At 39.4% G+C, this 14,784-nt stretch overlaps 1 protein-coding gene across 1 annotated transcript; it reads right to left on the reverse strand.

The window, feature by feature from the left end:
* Positions 1–3,620: 3,620 nt before the first annotated feature.
* LOC134418033 (RNA helicase Mov10l1-like) lies at positions 3,621–11,985 on the reverse strand. The gene is made up of 7 exons (XM_063155882.1): positions 11,863–11,985; positions 10,556–10,740; positions 8,385–8,541; positions 7,869–7,981; positions 6,881–7,071; positions 4,744–4,884; positions 3,621–3,858 (listed from the first exon to the last, which is right to left on the reverse strand). The coding sequence occupies exons 1-7, from the start codon at positions 11,939–11,941 to the stop codon at positions 3,621–3,623; spliced, it is 1,104 nt and encodes a 367-aa protein (XP_063011952.1). The 5' UTR covers positions 11,942–11,985.
* Positions 11,986–14,784: the final 2,799 nt, after the last annotated feature.

Consider the following 14,784-nt stretch of genomic DNA (forward strand, 5'->3'; position numbering starts at 1 on the left):
GTCCCTAGTGGGGTTTCACAGGGCTCCACCTTAGGGCTACTTTTCTTCAACATCCTCTCAGATGACTTAGAAGCCACATTTGAAGGTATGCTGAGTAAGTCTGCCAATAAGTAAGTAAGTCTGCCAATAAGTAAGTAAGTCTGCCAATTTAGTGTAAGTCTGACACTAAATAGGGAGGAGCTGAGAACTCCCTCAGATGCAGAGCATCACTGAAGAGAGACCTACACCAATTAGAAAGATGGACAACCACCAACAAAAGTTTTGAATGAAAGATGGGAGACATTAGTCAGATGTAGACATTAAAGTTGTGTAATGAATTAAGAAGCTTATGATCTCAAAAAACTATTCTCAGTTTCCCATTTTTTTCCACAATAACACAATTGTTACTAAGTAGATAACTAAAGAAACAGTGTTTTATCTAATTACCATACTGCACATTAGAGATTCTGTTTGAAAAACCTACAAAGAAATCAAACAGTTAATTACTAAACAACCTCTTCTATCAGAAATGTCCACAACCATCTTGTTTACAGCATATGTAAAAACATGCAGAGATTCTCCCAGTTTCACATTTTCTTTCTCAGCATTACAGAAAAGATATAACAATACCAAACAGAGCAGTGTTAGGTAAGTATTATTTTATACTCAAAGTGACAGTACCTTTTTTGTTTAGGGGCAGCCACTGTTGTCTTCCTTAGCTGAGAATCTGGAATATTTTTAGGCTTTCCTGGAGAATAAGGTTGTACAGGTGCTATAAGTAATTCTTCTTCTTTTGTTACAGTGGCTTCAATATAGCGGCCAACAGTAAAATCAGAAAAGCCAAGCAGCAGGAGCTCTTTACTGTACCCATGAATCCTTCAAGTAAACAGAAGTTATCTTCTTAAAACCAACATGGCCACACTTCATTTTCCCCAGCCATGAGATAAATTCTCATTTCAGTCATATATGAGAATTGCTAATTTAGGGTAATTCCTCAACGCTCCCCCACCTCAAGTTCAATCCAGGTATCCCAAAAAATTAAAAAAAACCCCACCCACCCCACTCAACCAAAAAATACCAACTCAAAACCCCAGCAAAAAATCTCAACCCCACAATTTCATCAAAATCTTGGGTAAAATGCAAAATCCCTCCACTCAACCTACTAGGGCATAGAATTAATACTTCTGTTACAAGGAACATCTTGGAATTACTGCTACTGCAAAAGAAGAGCCAAACAGGTCCAACAGAAGAACCTGAAGCACATCCCTTCACTGTCTGCAGTAACTGCTCTGCAGCACCTTGTGAAAGGCTACTCTAAACTGAACCCTAACTTCAAGACTTGAACGGAGAAAGCAGGAAAAATCCTCTAAATCTGGAAAACATACTTTATATTTGCAAGTGTTGCTTGGGCAGTGACACATGGGACAAAAAGAGGAGGTTTGGTCAGATTGGTTTCTATGAAACCTAAGCACTGCTACAGTGCAATACCCTAACTACATGGTCCAACACTGCTACCAAGTGCTGGAAACAAATGCATCCCAGAAGAATTCCAGCTTACCTTCTCTTTGGCAGGAAAACCACTTTTGCCAACTAAGACTATCTGCTCAGGTTAAAACTATATCCTGGTTTTCTCTGACATAAAAACTCAAAACAGACACCAAACTGTCCAAATTTATGGTCTACATTTGCAGTCTCTCTGGCCTCTTAAGTGGCCAGCAAACCCAGTTAAGCCTTGTTAACTTCATGCTGCAGCCTCCCATGAAGCTTTGTGTGGCTTATCCTGTATTCTCAGAAGACTCTAAGACTTTGTGTCTTTTATGGCTTTACAGCGAAATATAAATCATCCTTTCTACATGTCTATCTGCATGAAGGCAAGCCATGCCTGCAGCTCTATCTTTCAAACTAGAGCTAAATCATCCTCCTAAGAAATTTTTTACCCTTTACTTCACTATTTAAAATGAGAAGTAGTGTGAATATTATTGCAGCATTACTTCAATGAATTAAACCTTATTTTCCTCTGTCCAACTATTCCTTTACCATCCAAGGAATCAATGGCTGTGGAACACAAAGTCTGTAGAGCTACAGCTGGAAGTGAGTGAAAGTTACACAAATGTAATACTCCTACTTGAATGCAGGAGCTCCCACAAAGCCACTTTCTATTCTTAACTAAATGAAGAAAGTATTTTGTGCAGCTGAGTATTTTTTCTTTTTCAGGGGTTTTCTAAGATTTGCAAACCACTTCCTCTGTGAATTACACCTTCAGTGAAGGAAGCATTTTCTTTTCTATTTCAGCATACATAACTTGAATTTCACATCACAGAACAGGAAAACTTGAGATCAGGGCATGTAGCAATACCAGATACTAAAGACTAGAAGAAATGCATCAGACATAACAGAGGAAATCTGCATTAGCTCTAGTGCTCATGGAGCAATGGATTTACTACTAAGAATATATCCATCTGCAGGCATTATCCTCACTTCACTGTGTCATTTTAGAGATGCAACCTACTCCCACTCATATTGTTTCATTAGCCACTACAATTTTCTTTCAATAAAAATTTAGAATCAAGCAGTGAAATGGTAACTACTTTCACAGTCACATACATTTCCAGATGTTTTGCTAATATGTATTGGCTTACTTTATACTACACCATGTGCCTGTTTTGACTGTGGTAGAGTTAATTTTCTTCATAGTAGCTAGTATGGGGCTCTGGCTTGGATCTGTGCTGAAGAGTGTTGATAGCATAGGGATGTTTCTACAGTGTTGAAAAAGGCTTGCACAGAATCAAGGCCTTTTCCCCTTCTCATGTTGTCCCACCACTGAGGAGTCCAGGGGTGCACAAGGAGTTGGAAGGGGACACAGGCAGGACAGCTGACACCAACTGCTCCAAGGGATATTCCACATCATAGGGCATCATGCTCAGTACATAAAGCTGGGGGAAGGAAGAAGGGAGGACATTCTGAGTGACAGCATTTGTCTTCCCAAGTCACCATCATGTGTGATGGAGCCGTGCTGTGCTGGGGATGGCTGAACACCTGACTGCCCATGGAAGTGAATGTATTCCTTGTTTTACTTTGCTTCTAATGTGGCTTTACCTTATCAATTCTCTTCATATCAACACATGAGTTTTCTCACTTTTACTCTTCCCATCGTCCCCATGGTCCCACTGGAAGGAGTGAGCAAGCAGCTGAATGGGGATCAGTTTCCAGCTGGGGTTAAAGCACAACATGCCAAGAAGAGAACTATGCTCAGAAACAGAACTGCTAAGTCTATTTTCACTACTTCTTGGCATTGTATTGGTTAGAAATAAGGGAAAGAAATACTTACACAGCTGTGCATATAATCACTATGGATATTTTTTCACCTGGTGCTATCACAATTTCTGGAGTAATATTGCTGTGCTTAGTTGGTTGCTCCACATGGTCTTTTTGCTCACTTTCTCCATTTTGCATATTTTCATCTTTCACCAAAGAATTGTTTTCCTTTGTCCTTGATAAATTCGTATCTTGAAAATTAATTCCTTCTGGAGTAAATGTATAACAATAAACTTTGTTATCACAATTTCTATTGCTAACACAGGCAAATCTTCTCAAACAAAACTACTGGTCTCCTGAGGAGCTAACATTCAGCACTCAAACACTCATTTCACTGTACCTGGAATGACTCCATTCTTCATAATGGATGTATGGTTCAATGACTCACATGCTCCTTCACTGTTGTTAAATGAATTAATTGCAGCTTTTGAGAGGTTTTCTTGATTTATTGGAAAAGATGGACTGTTTTCACAGTTTTGAGGAATCTCAATACTGAATTGCTTGTCTTTCACCCATCCAGCTAATCTGCAGCTGATTAAGGACTGTGGTATGCTCCCTTTATTCCTAGAAGTAGTTATGTGATTAGTTACATAATTAAGTGCAGGGTGAATGTTCTTGAGAAGTTTATTTCTACCTGAAGTCAAATCCAATTGTCTGCAGCAGGTTAGTTCCCCTTATTTCATAACTGCTATCAGAAAGAAATTGCACTGCTGCTTCCAACTAATGAGCACAAGAACCTCTGCTTTATGTTAATATTTCTAGGTCGCATCAACTACCATTAAAGCATATACAAATACCATGTATAATATAAACAATGGGAGCTTAAAGTTCATCATTGGGTAACCAACTCTTAGGAAAGAACACAGAATAACAAAGAATGGATATGCAGGTTTGTCTTCATTTAAGCCTTGATGCCCAGATGTGAAAAAAACCCACACACAAACAACCCCAATCAACCAACCCCCCAAAAACCCCCACCACCAAAACAAAACCCTCCCAAGGATGCACCGAATAGATCTTCAGCATCAAGTTAACAAAAAAAGAAAAAAAAAACCAAACAAAAAAAAAATCTGTTCTGCTTTTAATACACAAATATGCAACAGTCCTCTTGTTCTAAGATTTTGAAGATGGCAGAGTATCTGCAGCTTAAGTTAAACACACAAGTAAAAGCTTTTGCTTCAATCCTTGCTCTAGGAAAGATTTTACTAGGATTGAAAAGAGATACAGAACTGGAGAGTCTCAAAACACTGTCTGTAAGATAAATGCTCAGTATCAAAAAGGCTATCCTACAGACATTAAATTCAGTGTGAATTTAATTCCATAGTAACTGGAGGTTACTTAAATAACACAAACCACAAGGCTCAACTAGAAGAGACTTCTGAATGTAAAACAGGTTAACAGATAGAGTGATAGAAATAAAGAAATCTTCAAACAATCAGAAAGGCTTACTCTATCCAGACCATCATTCTTTTAGATTCCCCCTGCTTCAGAGTTCCAAAGTCAGTCATTCTTGATACTTTCAACTCTCCTTTGTCTCTCATTATGTCTTCATAAGGTTCATCCACATTACCTTCATTAGAGTGAGACTGTCTGCAAAAATAATTTTAAGCAGCAGTTTTTAAACACTAATAGCCTCAGGAAATATTTTTGACTCGGCACAAGTTTAGGAAACTATACCAAGGCACAGTCACAATATTTAGAAACAAGCAGGTGAGATAGTTCATTTGTTTTTTCAGCCATTTATACTTCCAAGAAAATTAGATTAAGTAATTTAAGCAGCAACAAGTCTTTTGTCAGCAGCACAGTAAACCAGCATAAAACTTTGGATGCAAGACTAAAATGATTGGAGGAGTTAACAAATCCCTGCTAAAAAACTAAATCAAATGGTGAGTGAAGGAATTTCATTTTCATGGCTCTCTTTGGGAGCTGAACAAAGACACAACAAAGAGCAGCTCCTTAGCAAGAGTCATGATTAGCACTGCAGCTAAGAGATAAAATGACTAGACTGGAAGTGTTTCACCCTATGCACTTGTGTCTTCTGCTTACTGTTCCTACCTGAAATCAGCAAGCTGAGGACAAAACTAACAAACAGTTGAAAACCAAAGATTACCCTCGAAAACTTTTATTACACACAACTAATGAAAAAGGCCTATGAAACCAGGCATGTGCTCTTTCCTGTCTGAAACACTGAGCACAAGTCTAAACTCCTGGTGTCTTCTACCTGTAAAACAAATTTCCACATAGTTCCTATTCTGTAATTAAGAAACTATTAATTTAGATAAAGTGGCATGAAAATAATTTAGAAATATTTTAATAATCTCACTAATATGTACACACCCTCATTAATCCTGAGTTATCTGACATACTGAAGCAGAAAATGAGTGCAGCTGCTTTTCATTAGCTGTATCAATTTACTAGTCAAGCCCACTAGATGTCTCCCACTGCAGCCTAAGCTGCAGTTTTTGATATGGTAGATGTACACTAAACCTGAGAAACCAATCAATTTTCTATATAAAATGCATAATTAAAAATAGGTGCAACTGGAAAAAACAAATTATGAACAATTTGTACTGTTTTGCAAAATCATGCAAACGCCTCAGGTTTCATTTAGGTGCAACTTACTATATCTGTTATCTCTAGAGAAAACAAAACAGCTTATATCATTCTTTGTAGATCCTTTGAAGACATATACATGGCCACAAGGCCTTGGCTAAATTTCCTAGAGATCTCCCAAAGATGATGTCTGAAAGATATCAGAATGCTCTCCCCTTGGACTTTCCAACTGACAATTTATTTTTGGCCAGCAGAGTTAGACTATGTAATCCTGCCAAGACCTCAGCATGGAAAGTGACTTTACAGTTAAAATATCAATTTATTCAGGTGGTAACTGTGTGTTTCACAGTACAGACACTTAAACTCCAAAGTCAAATTCCAGATCTTTGCTGAGGTCTGTTATTGACCTGTTGCCCATTTTACTTTTGTGTATTTTCCCTAAGTTTTGCTTCTTCTCCATACTGAGGATCACCTACTTTTTTCAACCTCTTCTGCAGTGTATGCAAATCCTCCTCATACCACATTTAACATCTAAAGGCCCTGCAGAACCTCTTAGATCAATACTTGCAAGTTGAATTAATCCATTATTTAGACCGTGAAACTTTTCCTTTTAAGACAGATATCCGAACAATCACTGTAACTTGAGACAAATAGATTAAAGAAACATGTATTTTATGTGAATTTTGCTGTGATTTGTTTTCAAACAGTGAAGTCCCTACTAGAGGAGCACAATGAACTTGGCATTTTACTAACATACATAAAAAACTCCTTCCCTGCCTAGCAATATCCCGGAGAGGAGCTGCTGTTTGTTTTGCTTCTCTAGTAGCACTCATGTTCCCACCTTCTGGAAGGAGATAAAAACCCAAACAAGGGCCAAACCATCTCAAGCTCTGATTTTACCAATGGTCTATTATGCCTTCTAGTCACCTAGGGAAATAGTCACAGTATTTCTTGCTGAACAGATGCAATAAAATGTCAAGTACATAACTACACCAGGTCTCTAACTGCTATAAAGAGAACAAAGTAATGTTACCCATCCTGGCTGACTGGCACCAAGCAGAGAGCTCTCCAAATGTAACAGGACTGGCTGCTCTCCACCACAATCGTGTTCACTAGATCATGTCTCCGAGGTAGGTAGCCATTAGGAAGTCTCAGTGAATCCAAAGTGAAAAATATGCTGTCATCTATTGTCCCAGCTCTGCCACAGATGCTGGAAATGCGAACCTGTAATAGTTTGTATTCACTGTTATTTGATATTCTCTGTAAACTAACACACATACTATTTTTCACCTGAAGCAGCCCCTCTAGCATCAACAAAAATGCATTCTGAAATTTCAGTTATTCATAGGAGATAAACACAGAGCCCTAACCCAGAATCACTGTGCCTGCTTTCAGATTTAGAAGAGTAAAGAAACACGAGTACTTCACATAAGCATTAAGTTCCACTGAAGTGCATGCTACAACATGCACTAGACTTAACCATGATACCTTTCTTGTGACATGTCAACTTAACTAATTTACACTTCCATACTAGCAGTAATGAGACATTTTTTTTCCTATGCTTGATGTGCAAATATTCAATATATAGATTTCAGACAAAGACAAGAAACCACAAACCTAGTATAGCATATGCATTACTAGAGAAAACAAATGTTTTCATTAAAATAAAAAGAAGAGACTGTGGTTGTTTTTAAGCTGAAACACTTGAATAAATTAAAATTAATAAATTCCCAATCATGACACGTCCTCATTATAACTAATAGCAAGAATTCAAACCAGCAATTCATAATAGGTAAGTTAGTGACTCTTTCTGTTCAATGAAAGTTATGTATGCATTTTCAAAATTATTATTTTTAACAAAATTATTTTACACACATGCTCTAAATGGATGAATTAATACATTTTATCTTTCAATTAAAGATGTTTTATAGAAGATCTACCAATATTTGTAACTGAAACCAATTTGCAACCCCACTTCACCCAGGATTCCTATTGCCAAAAACAACATGCAGAACATTTACCTTGTTTACTTGTTTATACCTCAAAGGCCTTACAGCAACTGCCTCAGTCTTCCATGTTGTCGAGTTAATATAATATTTAGCTTGCACCCAGTCCCCTTCACAAGGTTTGAAATCTATACAAACAGAACACTTCTCAAGGTTAATTACTATTGGTACTATTTACATTACTCCACTACAGAATTAGTGTGAGTTAAATAAAAGCCAGAACAATGCATTATTCAGACCCACTGAGTCCAAAGTTTTCTCTGCAGTCCTTTACTTTGCAGGTTGTGGCAAACTACATAGGAGATGCTAGCTGAAAATCCACCTGCTAACATGTAACTTATGCTTAAATGCAGGCTGTGCTCAGTGAGAATGCACTGGCAGCTTTCTCCATCCATGCCTGGCTGTTTCACTATGTCTCACTGCATATTCCATTAGAATTGATTTGGGATGACAACTGCAAGGTTTTCAGAAGATATTTCTATTGTATACACAAAATTATTAAGAAATAGAAAACAAGAAGTCCCTACACACCTTCCCAGACGTTTTGCATTGCAAAGTATGTATTCTGATTAATATAGCCACCATCCACAGAGAGAGAGGTAATATTGCCAATTAATGTTTTCTGATTTAGTTCAGAGGCATCACAAGTAGGACTGGACTCTTCTTGGGTACTCTGGATGGTGTCTACCTGTTAATACAAAAATAACCCAAACATTTAAACAGTTGACACTTATAATTAAATACATATTCCTACAACAAATATACAAAATTTCAATTGCTAATGGAGACAAAGCTTACTACAAAATTACTTACTAAAGCTCTTACTTTTTGGACACAAAAAGAGTAAATAATAAACAGTAACTTCTCTTTTAAAGAGAAACTTTAAAACTACTCTTTTAAAGAGCAATGCATGCTGCAGTGCTGACAACTGCTAAAATTACATGCTGATTTTTCAAACTTTCTCATACCTCCCTTGCTCTAGGTCTACTTAAGATTTTTCAATTGACAGGAACACCATATCCAGCAATCTGTCTGTACAAAAGTGGAAGTAGAAAATGACTATTTCAGAAAGCAAAAAATATGTTTTCAAGACGGTATTTATAAACACTACATGTATTTATATAGAGACTGACCCTGTCACTTTTTAGTAATTTGATTAAGAAAACCCCTAGAGCAGCTTCTAACAGACTCTTCATATTACCACCTCAGCTATGAGTTTACTGAAGTCTGACCCAACCTGAAGCATACTATCCTACTAAATTTTATGATTTATTTTGTTGAACATAATGCTTACCATTTGCAATAGTAATGAATAGTGTAAGTCTATGTATGCTTCTGAGGTTTGTAAACACTAGTTGACTATAAATAGCTATTTTGTTTTTAGCCAATACTGTTTTATTGCATTAAAAGAGTTACTATTACATAACACTTGACAACATGAAAAGTTACTGTAAAAAAATGAAAGAAAAATCTATACTTTGTTCCAGTCTGACAGACATATCTTCCCATTCACTAGGAAGATCTAAGAATACCAAACTTTCTCCAAAGTGCTTTTTATGGCTTCACTTGGATAGAACATGAATAAGCAAACTGTTCCTCAGAAGATTGGTAAATTGACACTTCATGCAAACTACACATGCACTTACACTTGAAAGTAATTTGCAGACCTAAAGAAATGTTTTTAAGACATGATAACACCTTAAAACTCCCAACATACATTTTCTTTTGATACTTCTCAACTTTTCTCTACCCATAAAACTAAAGTTCTTTCTCATACTAGGTTAAAAAGGCCTTCCTGCTACCACTGGTGGCAGCCTGTTTTTAAAGCCTGCTACAAACCTATAATCATTCCATGCAGAGTTTAATTAGGACTGGACCTCAAATAAACTGAAATCCAAACTTTGGAGCCAGGATCTTTCCAAACCACACGGCCAGCAGCTCCAAACAGCACACTGGGCAGAGAGCTGACCATGGTCTTCCTAAAAGCAAGCAACATAAACACACTGACACCACCAAAGTCTGAACTGCACCTTCCAGATTCTGCCCCAAACTGCACTGGCAGTGTCCAGGCTTCAGAGCTTCTGTCTGCAATAGAGGAGTACCTTTTAGTTCACTTAAAACAAAAAGTTAAGTGGTAATATCTCAACTATTTGGATACTAGTATTTAAGTACCTTTTGTACAGTAGTTATTAATTATGCTTGTTAGGAAGCAAAATTTTCTCCTCTAACTAGGGGTTTGAAAATGGACTTAATTCTCTACCATGCAAAACAACTACAATTCAAATACTGTTGTCTGTTTTTATCAAATGTTCAGAGTATCTCAAGTTTGTGCCAGTATATGAAAAGTAAGGCAATACATCACAAAGTACAGATTGGTTTAGGTTTTCATTTATGTTCTTGGAAAAGTTATACAGATGTGGAGTAGCTATGACTAAAATTTTGACCTGATAATCTCAAGTAATCGCTTCTTGTTCACTACACCTACACCTGTATTCAGAGAATCAGTATTAAACATAGTTTGAAAGGCAATGGAATGAAACAATAAAATGACCCACAAACCCCAGCTTATCCCCTCTAGGTGAACAGCTTGCAATTTCTCCTATTTTGTAGAATTTGTAAGGCTAAAACTATAGTAACTTCCAAAACAAAGCCTCAAGGTACTCAAGGAGAAAGTGAGACTACTATTTATCTTCACCTCTTACCCTGACAGCCTTCAGGCCACCTGATGTTTTATCCTCTTCCACAGTGGCAATAACTTCTTGTCCAACAGCCAGCAACATGTTTTTTGTAACAACATCCTTTGTGAAGACTATTGTGTCATCTATCATCCCATAATCATGGCAAAGTCTTGTCACTACTCCTTGTACTGTTTTCAATGCTTTTTCATCTGCATCAAAAGGAAAAGTGGTGACATTAACCCAAATTACTTGTTTACAGAACTATGCAAAAAGTCATGAAGGCTATTAAAAGGGACATCCATTCTGTCAAAAGGCCAAACGAAAATAGCAACAGCTGCCAACTAATTATTTTCACAATTAAGTCTTGAATCTTAGGGCAATTTATGGTTTCAACCAATTAAGAAAGCTAGTTAAATACAAATATTTTAAAACCAACATGCTTAAAGCTGTACTTAAAAAAATGAATTAATGGAATATCTCACACTGAAAGAGACCCATAAGGATCATGGGGGTCTAACTCTCTGCTCCTCCTCACAGGACTACCTAAAACTAAACAATATGATTCAGTGCATCATCCAGATGCCCCTTAACTCTGACAGACTTGGTGCTTTCCCTGGGAAGCCTGTTCCAGTGACTACCACCCTGCCAGTGAGGAGCCTTTCCCCACTGTCCAATTTAAACTTCCCCTGATGCAGTTTCCTTCCATGTCCTTGTGTCCTGTCACTGGTACTCGGAGATAGGAGACCAGCACCCTCCCGAAGGTGTGGGCTGTGCTGAGGTCCCACCTCAGCTTTCTTTCCTCCAAGCCGAACAAGCCGAGTGACCTCAGCTGCTCCTCTTAAATCACACCCCCGAAACCTGTCACCGTCTTGCCCAGCCTCCAACTAGACTCACTCTAATGGCTTGAGGTAGGTCTTGTATTGAGGCCTCTGAAAGTGCACAGAGGATTGTGAGGCTGTCCCAGTGCAGAGCAGAGCAGACAACCCCTCCCTCACACACCAAGGATGCAGTGCCTGATGCACCCCAGCAGGACATGACCGGCCCCCATGGCTGCCCGGGCACTGCTCCCACTCCTCACTCCATACTCTCAGCAGCAACAGGAACCTGTCCTACCCAGGAAACGGCAAAAAAAGTACTTCCGGGAAAACTTCCACAGGCTCTGGAGTCAAAATGATGCCTTATCATCTCAATGATGCCGTATCATCTCAATCTCCTCCTTACATCCCTTCCTAAGGAAACAGGGCTGCACTCAGCTCCAGGCAGTGGGGGACGAGCACGCTTCACGGCTCAAAAGCTGCACCACAAACCCACAACAGGCCCGGAATTCCTACCAGAGGTCGCCCCTCTCTCATCTTCACCACCTGCGCGTCTCCAGAAGTAGGAGACCGCCTTAGAAAGGAGAGAGAGCATCCCGGAGCGCCTCAGTGAGGAGCCAGAGCCCCAGGACGGCTTCAGAACCCGCACTGCGGGCGCAGCCGGGGCGCGACGTCTCCCTGCGGCCGCCTCGAGCCCGCGCAGCTGCCGCGGCCAATGGCGACGCTCGCTCCGGGTCACGCGGCAGCGCCACGCGCCTCGGGGGCGCCCGCAGGCCCGCGCAGGGGCGGCCCCGGCGCCGGGAAGCGCCCTCCGGGCTCCGGGCCGCCCTCAGCGCTGCCCTCAGGGAGCGGCCGGGGCGGGGCTGCCCTCTGCAGGGTCTGCCCTCTGCAGGTGCACGGCCGGCTGCGCCTGAGGGCGTGGGAAAGGTGGAGTCGCGCGAGGCTACCACGAAGAGCTTAAAGGAAGAGGGTGTGTGCAGCCTGTTGCTTGCTGGTGGTGCTGTCTGAAATTGTGGTCGTAGTGTATGACAGCGTTCCTGCGATGGGACGCCCGAAGCAGGGAGAACCCACGGACCGGCTGTGACCTCCCCTGGGCTGAGCTCTCCGTGGCTCTGGGAGTACGCCGGGCACGGAGTCCCTCCAGCGTGGTGAAACACCGGGCTTGGGAGAGTATGCATGTGGAACATTGGTGGATTGTGATGCTCTCAGCAGCAGCCAGTTTCAAAATGGTAGAATAAACTCTAGAACATGGTAAACTTGCCTAATGGGAAAAAAAAAGGTGCTTTTGACTTAATATCGTTAATAAAGCAGCTGCTATAGTGCCTGAGGAAATATGATTTTACTGACTTGTTTACTATCTCTGTAGTTCTAGAGAACTATCTCAGTAGTTCTGGAGTTACTGTCTCTGTAGTTCTGTGCTTACTATCCATCTGTGCTTACTATCTGTGTGGTTACTATCTCTGTATTTTTTTACTAGTTGTGAAAAATGCATGTATTTTATGATTGGCTTTTCGCAAATATTAAAATGATTATTATATGTGTTGTGTCAGAAAGTAATTCTGTATTAATTTTCTTAAGTACTGTGTTAAATATAGTTTTAGGTTATGAAAATTGTTAAAATAGAAACTATGCTATGTAAGATGCTTTGTTTAAAAGAAAGGACTTGCAGCGAGATAGCAGCCACAGGACACCTAAATCTTTCAGAGAAAGGGAATTTATTGCCTTCTTATCAGAAGAAACGAACTTCTTCCTGCCTTGAAGGCGCTGTTAGGATTATGAGGAAGAAGTTGATGAAGACCAGATGGAATCCTGTGTTTGAATGGAATTTATGCATCATATATGAAGTGTATGAATATGCATTGGGCTGTTGTTCTTAATGGTTAATCCTTTGTTAACGGGTGTCCTTTCCTGGGCTCGTGATGCCCAGAAAAAGGTACCTGGACGTCTGTAACTCTTTGTTTTTGTTGTCTCATATTGTCTTCATTCAATTTGTCCAAATTGTTATTACTCTAATTGTGTTACTATTTTTTTAACCATTTTATTACTATTAAACTTGAAAAAATTTTAAAAACAAGTGATTGGCGTTTTTCACACCAGTTCTCTTCACAAAGTGCAGTTTGGGTATCTTGTATAAGGCCTCTTTGCATTTTCTTCAACAAATGCTGTTTCACAAAGCAAAGTTTTTTGAGTTGATGAGCTCAGCATCCCAGTAGTTTAAATAGGAGCTGCCATATAAAGCTGTTCCAGGAGATGCTTTCAGGAGGTTGAGCAGAGCAGTGTGTAATTTTTTGTAGAAATCACAAAATACACTGCCTAAGTTGTGTGACTAAAGCAGCAGTTGTCTTTGGCAAATTTTTAGGTTCTGGCTGTATGGTTCACTCAGCGTTATTTAGGAAAAGAAGGGCTAGAAATGCATTTCAGAAGGTTTAACACTGTTACAGAGTTCTGTACAGTTCCTAGAGCAGAATAAATTCTGGTTGCCAGTGACTGCACACAGGTTCCAGTGTCTCATTCTGAAGTAACTATCATGATGCCATTGGAAGGAGAAATGTGAGTGTAGTCAGTGCTGGTTTTAGAAAAGTGCTGAGAGAGCCTTAGCCTCTTTTGGATATGTTGATTTAAAGAATTTTAATTACTGTTTTCTTTCACTGAGTTTCCAGTGGGCGTGCTGACAGGGAACTGTTAGCTGGCAAAAATGTAATGGATGAAGAGATTGTGTTTCTGGAAAAGATGATGTTTTAAATGAAGGATTAAATCCAAAGTATTATACTGGGGGAGCAAATGTTATTCTAGGGGAGCAAAGAATCAGTTTGAAGCTATTTGATCTAGATTTTGATCTTGGTTCAGTACATGCCCCAGGACATGAGCTAGGAAACATGGACTGAGGAAACAGCTTCAGAGAAACAAAACAGGTTAAAGAGCTGGTTTTAAAAGAGGTGAAAATACTCAACAAGGAATACAGGTAATGAACTAAAGTAGCATAATTAAATATTGTGTGAAAAAACACAGAAGTGTTTTTCACACTGCAGCTGTTAACTCATCAGAAAATGGAAGAGTTGGTCAGGATGCTAAATGTAAACTTCACCAGAGCTTCAGGTGTGGTGTTCATTTAGATTTTGGAATGTGTGTGTGAACCTTTGTTCAGGGCTAGAGAATGTGGCCCAGGACAGAATGCTTTTTCCTTAGTCCTTGCTAGCAAAACTAGGACTCTGGCAAGTTTATGTACCTTTTTGTCACATTGTCCCTTGGCACTTCAATTATAACTGGTAATCTGGTTTTTATCTTTTGTCATTACTGTGGGGGATGCTCACATTGCACACAGCCTGTGGCAAATGACCAAGCATCTGCTATAGCTGCTTCAGGCAGCTGCATTTATTCAGTGGTCAGTCCTGTGGTGGAAGTATGTAGTTAATCATAGCTGCTCATTATTTGATTGAA

The sequence above is a fragment of the Melospiza melodia genome, chromosome 4 (genome assembly GCF_035770615.1).
Source record: "Melospiza melodia melodia isolate bMelMel2 chromosome 4, bMelMel2.pri, whole genome shotgun sequence".
NCBI lineage: Eukaryota > Metazoa > Chordata > Aves > Passeriformes > Passerellidae > Melospiza > Melospiza melodia.